The sequence below is a fragment of the Caretta caretta genome, chromosome 2 (genome assembly GCF_965140235.1).
Source record: "Caretta caretta isolate rCarCar2 chromosome 2, rCarCar1.hap1, whole genome shotgun sequence".
NCBI classification, from domain to species: Eukaryota; Metazoa; Chordata; order Testudines; family Cheloniidae; genus Caretta; species Caretta caretta.
In genome coordinates, this window is record NC_134207.1 from 92,545,678 (window position 1) to 92,570,213 (window position 24,536).

General features: G+C 41.5%; 1 protein-coding gene across 2 annotated transcripts in view; it reads left to right on the plus strand.

The window, feature by feature from the left end:
• LDLRAD4 (low density lipoprotein receptor class A domain containing 4) overlaps nt 1-24,536 on the plus strand; it is a 450,512-nt gene that overhangs the window by 221,637 nt on the left and 204,339 nt on the right. For both annotated transcript variants that reach the window (XM_048840182.2, XM_048840183.2), the window contains exon 3: nt 15,044-15,184. In XM_048840182.2, coding sequence (XP_048696139.1) covers nt 15,044-15,184 — 141 coding nt within the window. The remainder of the gene's footprint in view (nt 1-15,043; nt 15,185-24,536) is intronic.

A 24,536-nucleotide genomic window follows, 5' to 3' on the forward strand; every position in this document is an offset into this window, starting at 1 on the left:
ATAGGGCCTAATCACATCAGCCACACTATCAGAGGCTTGTTCACCTGCACATCTACCAATGTGATATATGCCATCATGTGCCAGCAATGCCCCTCTGCCATGTACATTGGTCAAACTGGACAGTCTCTATGTAAAAGAATAAATGGACACAAATCAGATGTCAAGAATTATAACATTCATAAACCAGTCGGAGAACACTTCAATCTCTCTGGTCACTCGATCTCTGACCTAAAAGTCGCAATATTACAATAAAAAGACTTCAAAAACAGACTCCAACGAGAGACTGCTGAATTGGAATTAATTTGCAAACTGGATACAATTAACTTAGGCTTGAATAGAGACTGGGAGTGGATGAGTCATTACACAAAGTAAAACTATTTCCCCATGTTTATCTCTCCCCCCCCCCACTGTTCCTCAGACGTTCTTGTTAACTGCTGGAAATGGCCCACCTTGATTATCACTACAAAAGGTTCTCCACCTTCCCCCCCCCCACTCTCCTGCTGATAATAGCTCACCTTACCTGATCACTCTCATTACAGTGTATGGTAACACCCATTGTTTCATGTTCTCTGTGTATATAAATCTCCCCACTGTATTTTCCACTGAATGCATCCAATGAAGTGAGCTGTAGCTCGCGAAAGCTTATGCTCAAATAAATTGGTTAGTTTCTAAGGTGCCACAAGTCCTCCTTTTCTTTTCGCGAATACAGACTAACACAGCTGCTACTCTGAAACAGAACAAATAAGGTATGCCTTGGTGTGCCAACATCCTTACTTTGCAGTAGGAAATGTGACAATGTGATGTTATATGCAGTGTTATTGTAGCCGTGTCTGTCCCAGGATATTAGAGAGACAAGATGAGTGAGGTAATATCTTTTATCGGACCAACTCCTGTTGGTGAGAGAGACAAGCTTGTCTCTCTCACCAACAGAACTTGATCCAATAAATGAAAGTACCTCACCCACCTACTCTCACTAATGTGGAGTTATGTAATTCATCTGAACTACATATAGCTATTTATCTATTCTTAACTTGTGACTTTATTAAAAGCTTTGGTTTGAACTTCCTGTCTCCTTATTGTTTCCCAGGCACTCTCACAAATTGTGGTCCTTACTGACCTTACAGCAGGAGTCCACTAGAATTTTGGTGTGAGTCTCTGACCATCTAGTAACACAATAGGAAGCGGATTCCCCAGTTGGCATCTCGGTTCAAGAGCTGAGCAGAAATGTTGCAGGCTATGTAGAACGTAGGTTTTAAATTAGGGATGTAAAATTTTAATTGGTTAACCAATAAACTTGATGCTTATCGGTTTCAGTTAACGATTAAATTTGGCTGCTGCCCCACATGCCTGGAGTCCCGACTGCGCAGGGCCAGCAGCCAGGACCCCGTGTGCACTGATATCCCAGGTGTGGTGGCGGCAGCCGGGATCCCAGGCACGGGGTGACGGTGGAGCCCTGTGTAAAATGTGGCAGAGCTGCAGCACCCTGCACCCGGAGTTCCCCAGTTAAATGTTTAACTGTTTAACCGATAGATTGTAATAGGTTACAGTGTTACATTTTTTACGCGCTATTTACATCCCTAGTTTGAATGTGAGAGTTTTAGATTGATTTTAAGGGGAGTTGCAGGGGGGTCCAATGTAATAAACAAAGCTGTAACTTTTTAGTATCATGGATGATGCTAGAATAGCACAGCTAACTCTAAATATGTTGTTTCCAAAGAGGAGTCAGCAAGGTGGACTTTGGGGCAAAATTACATAATTGTTTTTAGACATTAATAGGGAAATGAGTGCTCCCAGTGTTGTTACAAGTATTTCTGCAGCATTCATCCCAGTAGCATCTGGCTGCTTTATGGTAAACAACAAATGAAACTGAGAAAAATCTTGTCACCAATAAAGATAGCAATAACATTTCCCTCGTTTGATCTTCCTGGAAATGGGCCCCCCCCCTTAGCATGACAAATCTGATTAATCAGGTAAACTTTATATGGTGCCCTTATGGCCTCCAAGCTCAGGCTTTGGAGCATTGTCAGGAAAGGCAAGTTTGAGATGAGCCCTCCAATGAGAACCCTCTGCTCTTCAGTCTAGAAAAGGTCCATGCAAGGAAACTGCTAATCTCAACTGCATGGAAGAGGTGGTCAGTTACCTTACCTTACTCCTTTCGTTCTGGTGGAGTACCGGAGTTGACCAGAGAGCGCTCTGCAGTTGATTTAGCAGGTCTTCACTCGACCACTAAATTGACCCCCGCTGCATCGATCACAGCAGCGTCAATCCCCGGTAAGTGTAAACATGGCCCTAGTGTCCTGATGGATTCAAGAGGTGTGATTGCGGCATTCTGTACTTGCTTAACCTTCTGGGCAGTCCTCACGGGTAAGCAACTGCAGGGGACATTCATGGTTAACAATGGTAAGGTCTGTATTAGAGAAAAAAGATCACAGACTCCTAGCCAGCCATAGATAAAAACAGGTTCTATGGACAAAACTTGTCTTACGCCACCCCATTTTCAATTATCCCAAAGGTTTCTCGTGTAATTTTTTTCAACCTTTTAGTCAAGACAAACATAGCTGGGTGTCCGAGTTCTGCTAGCCTGGTGCTTTGTAGCTTAAGACAAGTTTAGTCTCCTTCTATGATTAATGGAAGTAATAGTAAACAGTTAAATAAAGCACGATGGGTCTTCTTAAGTTAAACATTCCGCTATGTGGGATGCCTTAATAAGGTGGTTGAAAGGTAATCACTGAATGAGCAAGGAGTATAAGAACTGAGAAAAGGCAGCAGTTGAATTTGAAGTACAAATGAAACTCTCTTTGGTCTGATGTCCTTCCTCAAATGAGTTTTTTAAGATTGTAAGGTCCTCCAGGCAGATGCAGTCTCTCACGCTGTGTTTGTACATTGTTCCATAAAAGCGCTGGGAGTGGGGAGGGTGCTACACTGCTTAGGGCCTCTGGATACTAACAAAACACAAATAATAACATTTGTTTAGGGTGATCAACTTTGAGTACAGCGGGGGTTGGCAACCTTTGGCCCACGGCCCGCCAGGGTAAGCCCCCTGGTGGGCCGGGCCGGTTTCTTTACCTGCCGCGTCCGCAGGTTCAGCCGATCGCGGCTCCCACTTGCTGCGGTTCACCGCTCCAGGCCAATGGGGACTGTGGGAAGAGGATTGGGCCAAGGGATGTGCTGGCCGCCGCTTCCCACAGTGCCCATTGGCCTGGAACGGCGAACCGCTGCCAGTGAGAGCCGCAATCAGCCGAATCTGCGGAAACGGCAGGTAAACAAACTGGCCCAGCCCGCCTTGGGGCTTGCCCTGGCGGGCTGCGGGCCAAAGGTTGCCGATCCCTGGAATACAGCTTCATCACTTACACTTCTGCTACTTGTTCTACATAAGCCGATTATTTCTGATTTTTGTTAGTATTCTGCTTGGCATCCTTTTTAGGAAGTGCTTTTTTGTTTTGTAAGATCTTTTTATCCCTGCCTTGTCTGCACCAATGGACTTTTGCTTATTAGATGGCAGCTTGCCATATTTCTTATTAATGAAAGCTTTTTTCCCAAATAAACATGTTCCTTGGTGTGTATGCTGCCTTCTATTTATGATTTACTTTCCATTATAAAGCTACAATCTATAATATTAAAAATAATACACAGCCAGATGTTTATCGGAGTTGGAACAGGGTTTTATTGTATTGAGTCTGGTATTTGTGGTTTATATTTCTTTAATCTCTAGTGAAGTGCGCTTCCTTCCCCCCCTCCCCTTCCCCCGCCTCTGGTACCCATATAGCAGTTGATGGTAATCTTGTGAATAGATTTTCTTTCAAACCTTCCAGTGTAGAAATGTGAAGAGATAGGAAGAACTCAATATCTCTTAATGGTGTTTCCTTTAAAAGCGAGTTCTTATTTGAGAAATTGGATCTAGATTGAGCAGGTGTCCTGGTTTACTGGGACTGTCCTAGTGGCTGGTTGATTCTAGTGAAACAAGATCACCCCCAAGCCCCTTACATTACACCTGCAGAATATCTGGTCACCTGCTGCTGACTGCCTCTTTGCAGCAGCTGCTATTAACTTCAGTGGGCTTCGGGTTAGGCCTTTATATAGTTGTGTCCAAGTTACCGTGTTAAGATTTCATCACTTTGCTACACTTTGCCATAGCAGTTTTAGGCCAACATAGTTTGCATACGATTGTATTCTTTTATTTGAGTGGATAGAATAGAATTATGCCTCAGGGGCAGATAACCATTTCAGATCTGAAAGAGCTGTAACTGACATGCATCATAACACTGGTCTAAAATACCATCTTTTCCCTCCAATTAGATACTCCCCCCCCCCCCCATTCCTCCTTTTTGGCCTGTGATTGGACTTATATTTATAAAAACAAACAGCATTTAGCTATAATTAAAATTATACAGCCCTACAGTAAATGGGATGGCAAAACAATAGTAATGCTACTTATATGTGTGAAGTCAAGTGCAAGGGAAGTCTAAAAGCATTAAGTGTAATGCCAGGGTGGGATTGTCTGGTTGAATAGATACAGCAGGTGTAGATTAAGCATTAATTAAGCAGGTGTAAATAAAGCAGAACTTGCATTTCACAATTTAACATTCTGTAATCAGAATAGATATTGCTATAGTTCCTGGGCCAAATTCTTCCCTGCTGTTGTTACTGAAATCTTACCTTTTGCATTTTATGATTTTTAAATTTTTTATTAAGTGTTCACAAGCTCCGAGCTGAATTAGTGGAGTATGTGTGTGCAATGTGTCTATCACACGCACACACACATCTGCCTTGAGTGTGAGAAGGAGATGTTATATACACATATTTTATACATAATTTAATAAACGTAAAATATATAAAATACATATACATAAAAATATGGAATTCACACAACAGTGATCTGTCCTCTATATCAGACATAAGGTCCCGTCATTAACAAATATGTTTGTTCAAAAAGAAAATGTTAACTAACAGTATGTTGACTAATGTTTTTTATAATTGTGTTCTAGGGAAAAATAACTAGACATCATTACAGAAAGATCTAATCTTTTAATCTTCAGCTGCTAGCATTTGCTAGCTTCAGGTTTAGCTAGAGAGAGATTCCTGTCTGACCAACCTACTGATGCTTCACTAATTGCCACTTGAAAATGAAGAGGGGAAATCTGGTAGCCTTGGAAAGTTATTTATAAAAGAATGATCATACTGGCTTGTGTTTAGAATCAGAACTCTTTCCCCCCTCCTTCTGTCTAGGCAAGCCATCACATTGAAAAGAGCTCTCTGGTGTGTTGTTAGGTACATTTGTCTAGTCTGGATTGGCCCAAGTTTCCCTGTCAGTTGAAGTCACTCCAAGTGGCTCCATACAGCTTTCTGTTCTTTTACTTACTAACACTCAGTCTTACAAAGCTCCATAATATATTATCTGCAGTGAGCTGAGTTTGGTCCATGTTGTTCTAAGATAAAATGTTCTGTCCTGTTTCTACTTATTACACTGTTTAAATGTGTGTTTGGTACACAAATTATTTTCGGCTTTTAATTTTAGTGTGCAAGTTGGAGGTTTTCTAATAATACACAGGTTGACTATTTGGAAATGTCTTGCTACATTGTGCTGAATTATTTAATATTATATTAATTATATTATATTTTATATTTTATATTATATTATATTTATTTAATTTAATAAAATTATTTATTTATATAGGCTCTGTCTTACATATCCATGTTTATTGGGTTAACTTTCACTATGACTACTGTGTATGAAGTCTATGTAGATATGTGTGTACATGTGTATCGATGATCCCCCTCTTTCCCCCCTTTCCCTGTCCTGGTTTCCCTTAAAAGAGGACATAGCAAACTATAACAACTTTGGAAAACGATATTATACATTCAAGCAAGGTCTTCTGGCATCTATAATTTCCTGTGAGGGATAGTAGTTTTAGGGCATTGACTGTGCTGTTTCACATTATCCTTATGTAGCTAATAGAAAACCCCTTTTGGAGAGGGATCAGTGGTCTGACTTGGCAACCCACACAAAGGGGCTGTGGTGGAGATGAGGGAAAGGCTAGCCTTGAAGAATTCAGGAAGAGCGTGGCATCCCGACCAGCTTTTTTTCAGAAGACAGCAATGTTGAGTGGCTGGGGGAAGGAGGATGTAAGCATAAATCTCACAACAATAGCTAGCTGTTCCTGTGGATTTGTCAGCATTTTTAGTTTAGGCATCGGAGGTGAATTTGGATGTGCTAGGGATGGGATAAAAATACAAACCCTGAATTCTTACTTAGGCTGACCTGGCATCATCCACATGACAATCTCTGGTAATGCATTAATTGGTTAATTTATATAACACACTTTGAAAACTTGAAAGAAGTACTACTTATTAATGTGTACTAGTTTATTTACTGTTTGTAATCCTTGCTGAAACGCCACATATGGTGGCAGTTAATGTAAAGCAAATTAATGATTGGCTTTAATTGATTTGAACTGCAATCATGCTTGACTTTTTTATCTTGGGGGGAGGTTTAAAAAGTCTCATTAAATTTCAGTATGAAGACATTAAAAGTGTAAGCCCAAAGTAGCAGTCCAGATATGCTAACCTCCAGCAATGTTGTGTTTGATATTGACCACACAGAAGTGGTGTATCTCTTAGCAAGCTGTTCATTTGCATTTTTATGTTAGCTTTTATAGAATTTTCCCCACAGTTTCTGTTGCACTTTTCAGTTAAAATATCTGCAGAATCTGAACCCTTTTGAATGTACTTCTCTGCTCTTGCAATCTGCCAGAGTAGCTTTTCTCCCCTGTTGTCACAGTTATGCATGGTACTACATTGATGAACTTGTTATAGAAATGAGTTCCAAACTGCTGCAACTAGAAATTGTTAATATTGAAGCAGATCTTTTAATTGCCTTTGCAAATATGCAGATAATGACACTCTTAGTTTCAAAAGATTGTTCTGTTTAGCTATGACTTTATAAGAAGTACTTTAGTGGGGGGAAAAAGATAATCAAGCCCTCAAATTGTTCTTTACTCTTGAACAATAGGAATAGGGCAGGAAGAGAAAAATATTTCCTTGCACAATTTGTGCAATCAAAATATTATGGAGTAAGAGTGAAATAAAATTAAAGCTAAATTGTGAGGACCTTATTTAGGCAAAATGCCTAGTGATTTACTGGAGTAAGGACCTCAAGATTTGAGCCAATGTAAATAAAATGTAAAAATCTGTCTAAGTGCAAAGTAAGTTGGTGAGTTTCTTTAGTAACATTTCCATACAGTACCACCATATGCTTGCTACAGTATGTCCAAAAGAAGTGTTCGGTACTCTTGATGTAATATAGCCCCCAAAACCACTTAAATTTATGCAGAAAGTTCAGTAGGAAAAGTTATTACCATTCTCTTCTCACCATTCATACTTCCCCTTCTTTGCTCTGACCATTGTTATCTTTCATACCAGACATACGGGCAAATGCCATGTTCTGGAGCTGTTTGAAGTGCTCTGTAGGGATGTGATTATTGTTCCTGCTGTGTCTGTTCACAGTGGGTCGAATGCAAGCCGCATTGAGGTCAATGTAAAGACTCCATTTGACTTCACTGGTAGTTGGTTACGGTCCCATATCATTAGTGAGAGGGATCACAGATCACTTCACAGTTATGCAGAATCAGAATTTTGGCTATTCCAGATTTTAGCCCAGGGAAGCCTTGAGTACTGAAAAAATCCACTTAAAATAAAATACTTTTGCAAGTTTCTTAAATTGATATTAAAGAGACTCTTCCATTTCAGTCCTGCTACTTTCCTTTTGATTACATATGAGTGCCTGGAATCAGAATACCCCAGAAGAATATTGCCAGAATTCTGAAAGACTGATTCTTTTGAATTATACCTTTGTTTAGAAATAGATACTTCCTATCTCCTGTGAGATAAATCTAGAGAATATTTGCCATGGAAATTGGCCTAGTGAGGAAGCCTAATGCAATCATATGAATAGAAAAAAGTATTTTTTTACATTAAAATTTAAATATTTACTATTGGGCTTCATTCCTTGGTAATTTTTCCTCTTTTGCCTGAAAACAAAACATTTAAACATTTAGTATGAGAATCGTGTGGTGGATATGGGAGGAAAGAATTGTATTCATAGCCATTTAAATGTCTGAAAAATAAATGACTGTTGAGACAACAGAATGGCTCTCTACTTTTCCAGAAAGGACAAGAAAAACAATTCCAAGGAGGCCCTAAGACAGTCCTGAAATGTGTTTTGAACAGTGGTTGAAAATCTTGTAAGTGCTATTGCTGTGAAATAGGACATTATAACCTGGCAGAAATAGTAAGTGTAGAGCTTAAAGGAGAAAATACTATTAAACATTTACAGTGTCTGGGTTCTGTTTGGCTTCAGGGCAATGGAATTTTCATTGTTAACATGAGGAATCGTGGTGCATCCTTAGTATTCACAAACACTGCTCAAGGATAGATTGATACAGTTTGAGAAATAAGCCAAGTGATCTCGAGGGCACCCACTCTAGGCTCCCGGCTCCTCAGCTGTCACCTCTCTTGGGCAGAGACCCTTGTCTCTCTCCCTCCTGACTGGGGTTTTTTCAGGCTGCACAGTTCCCTGCCTACACTGTGAGTTCCCCAGCAAGCCAGACAGCCTAAATGGCCAGTGTCTGCACTTTCATTTTCTCTCCTGAAGTATGAACACCATAAATCCCTGCAGTTATTAATTATCACACAGCCCTTTCTAAGCAAGCACATTTATTCATTAGGTGAAAGCCTTACAGAGAAAATATATTAAAAACAATCAAAGAATGTATATGCATGCTAATAAGCTTACCAGAGATCACCGCCAACTCCAACAAGGTCTCTGGCAGGTGTTCAGTCCTTTGAACCCCACTAAAAGTTTTTCTGTGGTTACAAGTTCTCTCCTCAGGGCATAGCTTCAAAAGGTTGTGTCTGGCGGTGGGAATTTGCATTTTCCTCCCTCCAGGTGTTTCCTTGGAAACCCACATAACTTTGTCCCAGAATTTCCTTCTTGTTTGGCACAGTGTTTAAAATAGTCCTTTGAAGCTCATAACACTTCCCAGGGTTTAATTTACCTGAGTAACACATACTACCTCCTCAGCCACCCCGGAACCTGCATGGGACATAGCAAAAGCTCAGGTTCTTCTTCCGGAAGAGAGAAGAAGAGACGCGCTTTTTCATTTTCACAGCTTGGGGTCTGCGGAGGGGAGGTATGGCTGCGGGGGCTCCAGCCAGCCTGGGGCTCCTCCGAGCAGGTGGGGGGGTTAGGGTTCTGGCTGGCCTGGGGCTCCTCTGGCTGCATGGGGGAGGGGGTCTCGGGCTGCAAGGGGTCTCAGGGCTTCAGCCACGGATGGAGTCCAGGGGGTCTCGGGCTGTGGGGTGGAAGGAGGTCTTGGGGCTCTGGCTGTGGGTGTGTGCGCAGGGGGTATCTGGGCTCCAACCATGGAGGGGGGAGGGGGTCTTGGGCTACGAGGGGCGCAGGGGTCTCAGGGCTTGGGCCGGGGGCTGCAGGGCGTCTCGGGGCTCCAGCCATGTGGGGAGGGGTGGGCATAAGGGGCGGAGCCAGGGGCTAGCCTCCCTGAAGTGGGGATCTACCCGCTGCCCATGATGCTCGGCTTTTTTTTAACCTTTTCTCATAGGTTAGGTTTTCTAAACCTTTTATCATTTTGTTGCCATCCTCTAGATTCTCTTCAGTTTAGTAGAATTTAGAAATAAGCCAAGTTTAGTAGATTTAGAAGAATTAGTAGGGGAAGCTAAAGTGGATGGGAACCTGCGAGGCAGTGACCATGAGATGGTCTAGTTCAGCATCCTGACACAGGGAAGAAAGGAGAGCAGCAGAATACGGACACTGGACTTCAGAAAAGCAGACTTTGACTCCCTCAGGGAACTGATGGGCAGGATCCCCTGGGAGAATAACATGAGGGGGAGAGCTGGCTGGAGAGCTGGCTGTATTTTAAAGAATCCTTATTGAGGTTACAGGGACAAACCATCCCGATGTGTAGAAAGAATAGTAAATATGGCAGGCGACCAGCTTGGCTTAACAGTGAAATCCTTGCTGATCTTAAACACAGAAAAGAAGCTTACAAGAAGTGGAAGATTGGACAAATGACCAGGGAAGAGTATAAAAATGTTGCTTGGGCATGCAGAAGTGAAATCAGGAAGGCCAAATCACACCTGGAGTTGCAGCTAGCAAGAGATGTTAAGAGTAACAAGAAGGGGTTCTTCAGGTATGTTAGCAACAAGAAGAAATTCAAGGAAAGTGTGGGCCCCTTACTGAATGAGGGAGGCAACCTAGTGACAGAGGATGTGGAAAAAGCTAATGTACTCAATGCTTTTTTTGCCTCTGTCTTCACGAACAAGGTCAGCTCCCAGATTACTGCACTGGGCAGCACAGCATGGGGAGGAGGTGACCAGCCCTCTGTGGATAAAGAAGTGGTTTGGGACTATTTAGAAAAGCTGGACGAGCACAAGTCCATGGGGCCGGATGTGCTGCATCCAAGAGTGCTAAAGGAGTTGGCAGATGTGATTGCAGAGCCATTGGCCATTATCTTTGAAAACTCATGGAGATCGGGGAGGTCCCAGATGACTGGAAAAAGGCTAATGTGGTGCCCATCTTTAAAAAAGGGAAGAAGGAGGATCCTGGGAACTACAGGCCAGTCAGCCTCACCTCAGTCCCTGGAAAAATCATGGAGCAGGTCCTCAAGGAATCAATTCTGAAGCACTTAGAGGAGAGGAAAGTGATCAAAAACAGTTAGCATGGATTCACCAAGGGAAAGTCATGCCTGACTAATCTAATTGCCTTCTATGACGAAATAACTGGCTCTGTGGATGAGGGGAAGCAGTGGACGTGTTGTTCCTTGACTTGAGTAAAGCTTTTGACACGGTCTCCCACAGTATTCTTGCCAGCAAGTTAAAGAAGTATGGGCTGGATGAATGGACTATAAGGTAGATAGAAAGTTGGCTAGATTGTCGGGCTCAATGGGTAGTGATCAATGGTGATCAATCAGTGATCCATGTCTAGTTGGCAGCCGGTATCAAGTGGAGTGCCCCAAGAGTCGGTCCTCAGGCCGGTTTTGTTCAATATCTTCATAAATGATCTGGAGGATGGTGTGGATTGCACCCTCAGCAAGTTTGCCGTAAACTGGAAGGAGAGGATGATACGCTGGAGGGTAGGGATAGGATACAGAGGGCCCTAGACAAATTAGAGGATTGGGCCAAAAGAAATCGGATGAGGTTCAACAAGGACAAGTGCAGAGTCCTGCACTTAGGACGGAAGAATCCCATGCACTGCTACAGACTAGGGACCGAATGGCTCGGCAGCAGTTCGGCAGAAAAGGACCTAGGGGTTACAGTGGACAAGAAGCTGGATATGAGTCAACAGTGTGCCCTTGTTGCCAAGAAGGCCAATGGCATTTTGTGATGTATAAGTAGGAGCATTGCCAGCAGCTCGAGGGACCTGATCGTTCCCCTCTATTCGACATTGGTGAGGCCTCATCTGGAGTAGTGTGTCCAGTTTTGGGCCCCACACTACAAGAAGGATGTGGAAAAATTGGAAAGAGTCCAGCAGAGGGCAGCAAAAATGATTAGGGGACTGGAACACATGAGTTATGAGGAGAGGCTGAGGGAACTGGGATTGTTTAGTCTGCGGAATAGAAGAATGAGGCGGGATTTGATAGCTGCTTTCAACTACCTGAAAGGGGGTTCCAAAGAGGATGGATCTAGACTGTTCTCAGTGGTAGCTGATGACAGAACAAGGAGTAATGGTCTCAAGTTGCAGTGGGGGAGGCTTAGGTTGGATATTAGGAAAAACTTTTTCACTAAGAGGGTGGTGAAACACTGGAATGCGTTACCTAGAGAGTTGGTGGAATCTCCTTCCTTAGAAGTTTTTAAGGTCAGGCTTGACAAAGTCCTGGCTGGGATGATTTAGTTGGGGATTGGTCCTGCTTTGAGCAGGGGGTTGGACTAGATGACCTCCTGAGGTCCCTTCCAACCCTGATATTCCATGTTTCCATGATTCTATCCACATCTTTCCTGAAGGGTGGCACCCAGAATTGGACACAGTACTCCGGCTGAGGCCTCACTGGTGCCAGACAAGGTGGGACAATTACCTCCTGTGTCTTACATATGACACTCCTGTCAGTATATCCCAGAATGATATTAGCCTTTTTCGCACCTGCATCACATTGTTTACTCATATTCCGTTTGTGATCGAGAACAGTCTCGGTTCCTTTTCAGCAGTACTACTACCTAGCCTGTTATTCCTCATTTTGTAGTTGTGCATGCGATTTTTCCTTCCTATATGTGGTACTGTGCACTTAGAATCATAGAATATCAGGGTTGGAAGGGACCTCAGGAGGTCATCTAGTCCAACCCCCTGCTCAAAGCAGGACCAATCCCCAATTTTTGCCCCAGATCCCTAAATGGCCCCCTCAAGGATTGAGCTCCCAACCCTGGGTTTAGCAGGCCAATGCTCAAACCACTGAGCTATCCCTCCGCCCAGACAATAACTTGTCTTTATTGAATTTAATCTTGTTAATTTCTGTTGATTTCCATCATTTTGAATTCTAATCTTGTGTTGCCTCCCCGCACACAACCGCCCCGCCAGCTTGGTGTCATCGTTAGATTTTGTAAATATACCTTCCACTCCACTATCCAAGTCATTAATGAAAATATTGAATAGTACTGGATCGAGGACTGACTGCTGTGGGACCCCACTACATATGCCCTCCCAGTTAGACAGTAAACCATTGATAACTAATCAGAGTACAATTTTTCAACTGGTTGTGCACCCACGTTATAGTAATTTCATTTAGACCACAGTTCCCTAGTTTGCTTCTGAGAATGTTATCTGGGACTTTGTCAAAACCCTTACTAAAATCAAAATGTATCCCATCTACTTCTTCCCCCCCATCCACTAGGTCAATAAACTGTCAAAGAAGGAAATAAGGCTGGTCTGGCATGATTTGTTCTTGACAAACCCATGCTGGCTATTCCTTAGAACCCTATTGTCTTCTTGGTGCATACAACTGGCTTATTTCATCATTTTGTTCCAGGATCTTTCCAGATATTGAAGTTAGGCTGACTGGTCTATAATTTCCTGGGTCCTCTTTGTTTCCCTTTTTAAAGTTAGGTACTATGTTTTCCCTTCTCCAGCTTTCTGGAACATCACCTATTCTCCAGGAGTGATCACAGATACTTGCTAACAGTTCCAAGATTGCTTCAGCTAGCTCCTTAAGTATCCTAGGGTGAATTTCATCAGGACCTGCTGACTTGAACGCATCTAATTTATCTAAGTATTCTCTAATCTGGTCTTTCCCTGTTTTGGCTTGCATTTCTCCCCCCTTGCTGTCAATATTAATTGAGTATCTGGTCATAATTAACCTTTTAGTGAAGATTGAAGCCAAAAGCCATGGGAAGACATAGCCAGAATAGGGATGGATACTGAATGCCCCTAAAGGTGATCCTCTACATCATACATGTAGGATGGATGATGTGAGGAAGAGCTTGGACGGTCATTGCTTGTGCTGGCAGTGCTCCTGCTACATGTTCTTTGAGTAGATGAAGGATTTCAGTCTCCAGGGCTGTTAGCCTGTCATCTTTCACAACGAAGAGATTTACGCCCTGGCATTTACTTGCACTCTCGTACTAGTAAAGAGAAAGGCAGAGGGATAAATAGGAACTTGAGGAAGAAAAGTTTTGTTCCTAAGCTTTACAGAAATTTGAGGCATAGATCTTCCATTGTTAGAAGAACCTGGTGAAAAAGTAGAGAGTAGCCAGACTCCTGGGTAAACCCCATTGATTAGTGAGAAAATCTTTCTTTGTTTGGCACACTTCCACAGCTGAGATTAGCAGAGGCACTTGAGTAGGAACTGCCTCAGTATAAATGAGAGGAGGCTGGCTGGCAGGATGTTCTCTGTCAGAGGTCCTTGATTTTGTAACTCACTCCCCCTGCGTGGTCTACAGAGCTGATATGTGTTAACTTTCCGGGCATACTGCAAACACAATCTTTCCCATTTTCTTAGTGCTATATTTGTGGATGGTAGCAAGAGTTTGCAGGAGCAAGTCTTTGAGGAGGATGGAATATATAGAGATCCTTCATGTAGACTCTTGACTGAATTGTGTTCTTAGAAGTGTGTGTACATCTGCTCTGGATTTCAGTGGGAATTGCATACAACTTCATGAGAGTAGAATTTAGTCCTAACTGGTCTAATCTTAATTTGATGAGTGGGGCTTTAGTGGCATAACCCTCAGTAGCATTACTGGAAGCTATGTATATATAGATCTAGATAGATGGATAGGTTTTGATGTCGTTATCTATTTATCTATGAACATTAAGGTTACAAACAACATTACAAAAGAACATTAAGGTTGCAAAGAACATTAAGGTTACAAGGGCAAGCACTGAAAAATTAGGCTAAACCAATATTAAGACTGGCTTCTTAAGTGTATGCATTGTGACACAGTCTTTAAATATATGATCACATATTAATTTTTCCTCAGAATTCCTGCATCATTCAGGGGAAGTCATCTATTTCTGTGTAGTAAAACAGAATTTAGGAATCTAGAACCCCCTGCTCTACACCTTCATGGTAAATTGAAGACGTTTTGGAACCTTACTAATATGATATGTAACTGTTGCAAAGCAGTAGGGGCATCTGGGAGTTCAAAGTGCAGACAGTGAATTCCTGATCATAACTAGCTAGGAAACTGGCAGTTGGGAAGGTGAGTAAAGGAATAACTTTACAGGGCTGGACAGGACTCGTGGAGATTATTGACTACTCTATCTCTTTAAAAGTTGATACTGTTTTACATCATGCAAGTCTGAAACCTGGTGGTATAAAATGTAACTGGTACAACTGATCATTATTCACTATTTACAGTTATTAAGCCAGCACTATATTGTGTGATTCAGCAAAAGAATGAGAATGGCACATCCACTAGTATTACCTCTGCCTGAAACTAAATTTGTTTCAGTAATTGTAATATCTGCCATTATAGCAGCATTGTACAATGAAAGAGAAAAGTAAGCACTGATTACATGACAGTTTTTGTTGTGCTTTTTCAGAGTGCAAATTCACCTGCACCAGTGGTAAATGCTTGTATCTTGGTTCGCTGATTTGTAACCAACAGAACGACTGTGGGGATAACAGCGATGAGGAGAACTGTCTACTTGTAACAGAGCATCCACCTCCAGGCATCTTCAGCTGTAAGTACTTAATTTACCCTTTGCGTATGTCTATTGTGCACACTGTCACTTCAGAATTTACTTTTATGGTTGACAGTTTGGTTTACAGTATGTTTTGGGAAGGTGCTGGATGAAATGAGAATTAAAGGTTGTTTTTCTTCACCAACAGTTAATTTGTAATTTGCTTTCTCTAAGCAATAGCTTCCTTCATTCAGGAAGTTTCTAACTCTGGAAAGTGATGGTATCTTTTTTTTGGTCCTGCAGCTATTCACATGACGGTGAGCTCTTATGGGACATACAAGGTTATTGCTAGTTGAGAAAGTTTGTTTCGAAAATATACAATCTGCATTCATTTATTTTACCACATTCCTAGAAAAAATAAATGTTATGTCAATTTCCAGAGCTTAATTTGGTTGCATGTAGAAATTGTGGTTTCTGCAATAGTTGTCCCTGTTAAATAAGTTTATTTTTATTCTAAAAGCAGCGCTTGCTTTCTGACAGGATTGAGTCTATGTGCTTGTTTGTGCATCTGTGTAAAATATTTTAATTTCCTATTCTTTGAAATATAATATTCTCTTTGCACAGAATGATAGAAGTTCATTGGCATCTGTGTATATTTCACATTGACCGGTGTACACTAAGATGTGGTCTTAATGCTTTTTCATATTTTGGCATTGAAAATTGTTTGGTTGTAAATCTGTTGTGCATACAGAGCCATTCCATTTTCAACACGCATTACAGAAAGCTTCCTATACCCCAGTGGAATGGGGCAGCTAGCACATTTTCTTAATGGTTTGGTCCTATTATACAGTACTGGTTAAGCCATTTCAACTCAGATTGAGAGGTTTGATTTTTCAATCATTTTCAATCATTTTATTAAACAAACAGCTCTTTCCACATGCCAGATTCTAATAACCATGTACAGACTGCAGTGGCCGGTGGAAATCAGATGGTTATATGTGCTACTTGGTATGCTTCTGCAAATCAAAGTGTTGGAGTGTTTAAAATTACATGTCATAACTTGGACAAGTATTAGGGTTGCCAGGAGTCTGGTTTTCGACCAGAACACCTGGTTGAAAAGGGGCATTGGCTGCCGTCGGCACTGCCGACCGGGCTATTAAAAGTTCCGTCAGCAGTACTGCAGGGGCTAAGGCAGGCTAGTCCCTACCTGTCCTGGCACTGCGCGGCACCCCGGAAGCGGCCAGCAGGTCTGGCTCCCAGGTGGGGGTGCCACAGGGCTCCGCGCATTGCCCCCACCCCAAGAACCGGCTCCTCACTCCCATTGGCTGGGAACTGTGGCCGAAATGCTTTGGTACATGGTATGCAAGATGCCACTACTCTTTCTGAGCCATACTGCTGCAGTTGTAATCATCCTTGCTCTACATGGCATGGAGGAGCTGGCAGGCTCCATGAAGGCTCCATGACTCTGGAATTTGCTGCCTCCTTGATCTCTCAGATCCAGGATCTGTTAACTTTCTGGTCATACTTTAAGGCCTGTTTCTTTTCTTCCTACAGGCATTTGGAGGAAGGTGGTTTGTAAGAGGGAGCATTTCATTCATTGCTAGGGGTGTCGTGAAGGGGGTTAACTGTTTATTTACCTATAGTGGAATGGACAGTGCATTTTTTCTTATACTGCATATTATGAGGTTGTCAATTTTAATTGTTGTAAGGACTCCTAGAGTTCAGGGTGGGAGCCTGTTAATAGAGAAGCACCTGTTTTAAATAAAAAGAATAAGTAAATAAAATATATGGGGAAATAATAGTCTCAATGGTGAACCAAGGAGAAAAAGATAAAAGCCAACAGTCAAAATAGTATTTATAAACTACTTGCTCAAACTAATTGGGATTGGTGGTATTTGTCATCTACTGGCCATTACGTATGTTCTTATATGATTCAAATTAGTACCAGTGGTGTTATGTAACAGAAGATTATTCTGAATAAGGCAATAGATCTAGTAGTCTGTTAGCTTTCCAGCTTAGGAAACTAGCTTCTAAAATAGTTGTTAAATTGAAGTCCCCAAATTCTAAAGAGATGACATTTTGAATTAAGGGAGTTTTTGCATGTTTTCGCACAGTGTTTTTAATAGGAACCCCTACCAGATGTTGTGTGGGCTTGAAATAACCCAACAGCTAATATTTCTAGTGGCCCCCATATCAGTGACTGAATGGTAATAAAAGTAACACCACTGCTCACCAGAGGTGTTTTCAAACAGAGATTTATACCATTGGTATCACTATGGCACCTGGATCTTTTGGTTGATATGCACTACCTTCCAGAGAATACACAGGAAATATCACTGAATATGCAAATATGCTGGAAATCTCTGTCTTGGTCTAAAAGTTCCAGCAGGATTGACCTCCTCTTTTTCTCTTGGAGTCACTTTGTCTTTTGGTGGTGTCACCTGGCACTAAAAAGTGCTAATGACTTCCCACTGCTATATTGTATTTAAATGTGACCCTTCGCTTTTTGTTCTGACTTTCTTTCTTTACAAACTATGTATATCTGACCTCACAATAATGCTAAATTAACACAGCTATGAAGGTTCTGCTTGAATTTGTTTAAACACTCTGTACCTTGATAGGGGGAGGGATAGCTCAGTGGTTTGAGCATTGGCTTGCTAAATGCAGGGTTGAGAGTTCAATCCTTGAGGGGGCCATTTAGGGATCTGGGACAAAAATGGGAGATTGGTCCTGCTTTGAGCAGGGGGTTGGACTAGATGACCTCCTGAGGTCCCTTCCAACCCTAATAATCTATGAATCTAGCTATAATCCATGTTAGGATGTGCATTCCTTGGCTACTAGTGAATTTCTCATTCACCTGCTTGTCAATAGCCAAGCACTGAACGCAGTGTTTTTGCTTATTGCTTGATCTAGTGAAGTTATGTGAAAAGTGATAGAATGATTCTTTTGTGGAGTCTGTGATGCCTGGACTCAGTGATGGCAGAAAAGATTACTGCATTGTGCCTAAACATTTGTAATGGCATAGATCTGCTACCACAACCTGATGCCGTTGTGAACTCTACTGATTTGGTCTTTCCAGATACTGTTACTGACCTTTTTTTCATGGCCACCCATAATACTGAGAATAAATGAGTGCAAAATGGCAAAGACAGTGCTTTTCAGAACAAGGATCCAAGGAAAATTAAACATGACAGTACTAACCAGGACATTCACGACAGCATATAGGGACCGCAGCTGCAGTCCCTGTATCTGGTCAGACACAGGCTTTCCTGTGAAGGACATCCTATCTGGTGTGTGGGAAATGTTTTTTACTTAGCATGTCTAATTACCAATCATTATTATTATTAGCTATTTTTGTGGTTTGAAACTGCCCAATCCCAAAATTATTGTTGTTCCCTGCATTGCAAGTAACTTTAAGAGCAAAGGATTTAAAACTCATTAAATTTTATTTTACTCTTTTAACTAAAAGTCTTAGTTTTTGGATGAATCATCCACGTTTGCTTTACTCTGTATTAAAAGCCAAATTTTGTCCTTTATCTGCAGTTCCAAGATTTTTTTACCCTTCTGTCTGTTACAGCCTTATGCCCAGCAAACAGTTACCTACTTAACGTTGCATGAGTCGTCCCATTTCAATGGGACAACTCACATATGAAGAGTTAAGCAAATATGTAAGTGTTTGCAGGATTGTGGCCTGATCACGTTTCCTCTGCTGATTTACCGGAAGAGTCTGTCTCCCTCTTGAGGGATTTGCCCCTGTATAGCTGTGAGAGACTGTAAGCCAATTAGGTCATATGTATACTAGAAAAAAATGTGTGTTTGGCTAACACGAGTTAAAATCCTAGTGCAGACAAGAAAAGTTGTAGTATTAATGCATGTTAGTTGGGGCAGGTAAATTCTAAGCAGCAAACATATTAAAACTACACCTTGCCTTGTCTACACTAGGGTTTTAACGTGTGTTAAAATCCACTTTTTCTCCTAGTTAAAACTAGTGTGGTGCATGACTGTCCAACTAGCCTCCTGGAAAGCAGCCTCTGTCAACTTGAGGCAGCACAATTTATCATTTGTATTATTACTCACAGTAGTAGTACTTATTTATTACTCTGGTAATAGAGCACTTATCACATAGCAGCTATGTGCCTATTTAGAGGGCTAGCATACAATAATTACAGAAAACTGTGATAGGAAGAAAATGAAACCAAAGCTCCACTAAACTTGCATTGGATAAGAATGCAAATTCAGATTTTTCACCATTGCAGTCTTGGGCTCAGTAACGACTTGACATGCCTTGCAAAATTACTGTACGCTTCCTTGTGTGAGACCTGTAAAATCAGGACTGTCTGAGGAATTTAACAACATGCCTGTTTCTACCAGGGCACAGTTCATTTGTCATAGTTTTTTCCAGTGTTTGTGCAGCAAGTGATCCCCCTACCTTAGCCTGCCCGGGCTGCTAGGAAGCAATTAGATTTTGAAAGTGGCATAAGGAATGGAAAGGTTAAGGCTGCTGTCTCTTTGCAGCACACAGTACTGCAGCCAAGTGTAACTGAGAAGCATTGCATCTTCTAGAGGTGCTCGAAATCTAATTCTTAGTTTGTCTGGTTGACTGTATAGCCTGTTTTCAGTGAAACTGGTTGTGTGAAGTGTTCTGTGTGTGCACATGGACATGCTATTTAAACAAAATACTGACTTGCGTGAAAACGAGATGAACTATAAAATGAGGCAGAATGCATCTTCTCATGTCACATGAAATTTATGTACACATCAGGTGCATTAATGAGGTTGACACTTCACGACAGTTTGGGGTAGTAATGTCAGGGTTTACTGTGAAATCTTTATTTTCCTTGGTGAGGTAAATAAATATTACTTCCTCACACCTTTTGTGACAGCTGTGTACCTTGTAAAAATCTATAGGGGGGTTGAAGAATGATTCTGCTTTAAAAACAAGAAACTCAAACAAAGGGAAATATTTTGTTTCATAAAAAATAGAGAGTGGTTCAGAAAGGCCTTTTGCAAGGCTCTCTTACTGTTTCACTGAATTTGTGCAGATAAAAACAACCTCTCAGATTTACATTTTGATTGTGTTTCTGCTTTCATGTGTGCCGGGCTGTCCCACTTCAGGTGAAATTTATCCATTTCTTTAAATATTTAGCAGTCTAGCGTAGATGTTAATGAAAGTCTGGCACTGCTATTTTGAGAATTGCAACAATGATAGTAATTTTCAGTGTCAGATTACTGCTTTGCAGAGGGAAAGGGAGATGGGAGGAGGAGAGAGAAAAAAGATTGTTTCACTTCTAATAGAGTTTGCCATCAGCCTGGCTGTGCCAGACAGATGGATCATGAATACTGTCTAGACGCTCTCTGCCTGAGTGGAGCTGTGGTCTCTAAGGACAATCAATGAGACGCCAGCTTAAGTAACTGGGGAAAGTCAGGACGAGCTCTCCTCTAAGCAGATAGCAATCAATGCAGATCCTGCTTCACCAAGCTAGACACAAGGCCCTCTGTTACTGATAACAGGTCAATGCCGATTTTAGCTGAAACTTGTCTATTATTAGGCTTTAGAGGGAGAGAGAAAGAGGCATAGTATTTTAACGCTATTGATTTCAACTGTATATGTCCAGAGAATGCAGAATGATTTAATTCAGGAGTGTGGTACTTGGGAGGAATGGCGGATACGGGGAAGCCGTCATATGGCTATAAAACACACACATCAACCTGTTTAGGTAGGGCCTGTATTTATTGATTGGTTTAGTCAGTGTATACACTTGGAAATATCCCTGCTGCTCACTTTCCCTCAGTTTGGTCCGCTTGGTCAGGAAGCATTTTTTTTCTGGCCTTTTTTCCCTCCTTCCTACATTCAGATGATGTGATGTGGGGTATCCAGCCAGCTCTGCCCTCGCTTTGGTGTTGGGATGCTGTGCTAACCAGGGAAAGCCTCTGGGAGATGTTATTGAGCTTAATGCTCTTTAGTACTGTAAATTTTCGTTGCTTTGCTACTAAGTATCAGTCATTTCTTGCTAATTAAATAAATCTGTGTGAAGTAGAGCTAGAAGTGTATGCTTCTTAACCAGCAGAGTTATAACAATGGTTGGATTTAATGAATTTGGTATCTTATTGGAAATGGCCAGATGAATCTCTGGTGCATACATGGCAGAATTACCCACAGTGGTCTTAGTTCTGGTTTTCTGTATAAAACCAAATACTCAATTTAATCTGTTGGTTTTTGTTTACTTTTAGAAAATCCATTTTGTTTTAATTCTTTAACCCCTGTCTTGTACCTTGAAATGCTAGAAGCTGTAAGCAAAGTGTTTATTTTTAAAATTGTTTATTCTCTGCAGATTTTGAAGTCCATCGAGAAAAAATTGCTGTTAATATAAATCTAAAGTTTGAATGAGCAAAGCATGATCTGATATTGATATTTAAGTTCTGTATTTATTAAATTTTGTTTGTTTGGTTGGTTGGTTTTCAAAATATCAAGGGCTGTTTGCCTTTGTGTGGAGACATGGGGTGAAATCCTGGGCCAGTGTAGTCAATGGCAAAACCCCTGTAGACTTCAGTGGGACAAGAGTGCACCCACAGTTCTTTGGAACACTAAGGTGTTAAAAAGTGTGGCAAACATCTGGGCGGATTTTTAAAATAAGAGGCAATGTCTGGGATTTTTCGGATTTTTGCGGAGCAGGTGTTGCAGTTCAGAAAGAGCTGTCTCTGTGACCCAATTGGTCCCTCCCTTACAGCTGCCAATATGCCCACCCAGGCTCCGTGGAGAGGAAGAGGCCCGCAGGGAGGTATTGACTGATGGGCTGGCATTGCGTCCTGGGCTTGTGCCAGCTGCCCTGCTCTGTGACAGGGAGCAGTACTGCCCCCCACCTCAAGAGTGAGGCTGCAGATACCCTCTCCAGCACTCCCCAAATATCACCTCCAGCACCCCAGTACCTCTCCCAGTATACACACACCCCTCCAGCATCCCCCAAATGTCCCTTCCTACACGCTCCCAGTACACAAAACCCTTCCCAATCCACAAATACCCCCTACCAGTACACATACCCTTCCAGCATCCCCCCCCAAATACCCTCTCCAATATCCCCCAACTGTACCTCCCCCTCCCCCAAGCTCCTTCTCCCTCCACCTCTGGCAGTGGTCACTTTTTGGGAACCTGAAATATGGTAACCCTAGTATAAGAAAATACATAAATTGGAATAGAATGAAGAAACTGTGATGTAATGTTAACTTCAGCCCACAGTATCACATGTTGGACATTGTTCTTGTAGAGATATTTGTTTGTAGAAGATTATGATTTAAAGATGCTCCATCATAAGGGACAGTATTATGAACATGGGAATTTGAGATGTGTCCTGGAGGGAGAGGGCTGGGAACACCTCATGTCTGTGGGCAGCAGTTCACCAGAGACATTCTCCAGTTTGTTTTATTAAAGTTTTATTCCTTTCTCATTCACTGGTTTGTTATTTAATGAACCCCAAGATCATTACAGTTCTCATCCCCATATATTTTCAGTTGCAGGGGAATTTGGCCATAGAATTTGGTAGAAGTTGTGTGGCTAAATCTCTGAACAATTTCTTAATACAATTTTCTAAAATATTTCAAATCTGACTTTTTTTCTCTCATTCATTCAAATATAATGATAACTGAATAACTCCTAATTATGAGCATTACATCTGTGCTGTGTTTGTACTTGGCTAACACAGGTATCTAGATGAGCGATCATAAATTTTGCGTCATTGGAAATCTCTAGATTGACTTCTCCAAAGCATGAAGCTTTTATAAACACTGCTTCTATTTTCATAATTGTTAAAGCATTACAGAGGTGGTGTTTTGAAGGGGCTTTTAAAAATAATGTGCAATAACAAGCCAAATAAACAACCCTCATCCCCTAACAGTAGTACAGACTGTCTAATATTTGATAATTTTTTATTCTATGGACGTATGCGTGACCCAGTACCTCCAGAGACTCTTCATATTTTGATCAAGTGAACAACTTTAATTTCTCTTAAGCAGAAACATGTCGCCCTAGGAAGCCATCCTCTAACATTTACATTTTAGCCATTGGAACAACTTCCAAGGGTTGGGGTGAATTCTCCATCCCCTGGCAATTTCTAAATAAAGATCGGATGTTTTTCTAAAAAGATGTGCTCTGGTTCAAACAGGAACTATATCAGGGAAGTTCTATGGCCTGTGTTATGCAGGAGTCAAACTAGATGATCACAGTGGTCCTTTCTGGCCTTTGAATCTATTATTCTGTTTCAGTCAGAGATGGGACACTAGATGGGGAGGGCTCTGAGTTACTATGGAGAATTCTTTCCCAGATGTTTGGCTGGTGGGTCTTACACACATGCTTAGGGTCCAGCAATCGCTCTGTTTGTGGTCGGGAAGGAATTTGCCCCCAGATCAGTGTGGCAGAGACACTGGGGTTTTTTTGCCTTCCTCTTCAGCATGGCGCAGGGTCACTTGGTGGCTTAAACTACTGTAAATGGTGAATTCTCTGTAACTTGAAGTCTTTAAATCATGATTTGAGGACTTAAGTAACACAGCCAGAGGTTAGGGGTCTTTTACAGGAGTGGGTGCAGCGAGGTTCTGTGGCCTGCAATGTGCGGGAGGTCAGATTGGATTATCATAATGGTCCCTTCTGGCTTTGAAGTGTATGAGTCTGATTCTATGAGACAAGTGTACAGTAGTTCACATTTAGGTTATTTGTGATAGTTTGTACTCTATTACTAAAGATTCTGTAGTATAATTTGTAAAAATAACGAAGTCTTAGTAATATGGCGACACCCAAAAGCCTCTAGATGGTTAAATCTTTGCTGAGGCTGAGAGGCATCTATTTTTTGGTGAAGACTAAAAGTGTATGGATGAGTGAAGTAATGAGATTCTACTTTCTCTGTGGGGTGTGTTTGCATGTGTGTGTGCATGCATGTGTATGTATATATGGAATTGCAAAGCGGAGACCACTGGAATAATGAAATTCCTTCAGAGAAGGATTTGTGAAATGAGGGGACCTCAAGCCATGAACTGCACACGTTCTTTCTTGTAGTTTCCTGAGGACAGTCATCTTGGAGCTCATAGAAAGTGATGAATTTTGTTGGTTACAGCACTCTGTGTTGTATGGAAAATTATGTACAATTCTGTGCCCTCTTTAATCAAGATATATTGCCTTTGATACGAAGTAAGCCACCTGTTCTTCAGAGTCAGTGATAAAAACAAGAACAGACATGCCTTAAAAATCTAAGGCCTTACTCAGAAAAGCAGTTGAGCACACGCTTAAAGTTAAATGTGTGTAAGCACCATTCCTTAGACGTTTTCCTGAGACGTTTTCATGAATCTGGGTCTAATTGTTTCAGTATTTTTTTTCATTATAAAAAGACTTGGTCCAAATAGTAGCAAAATATGTAGGATAACAGGCTCT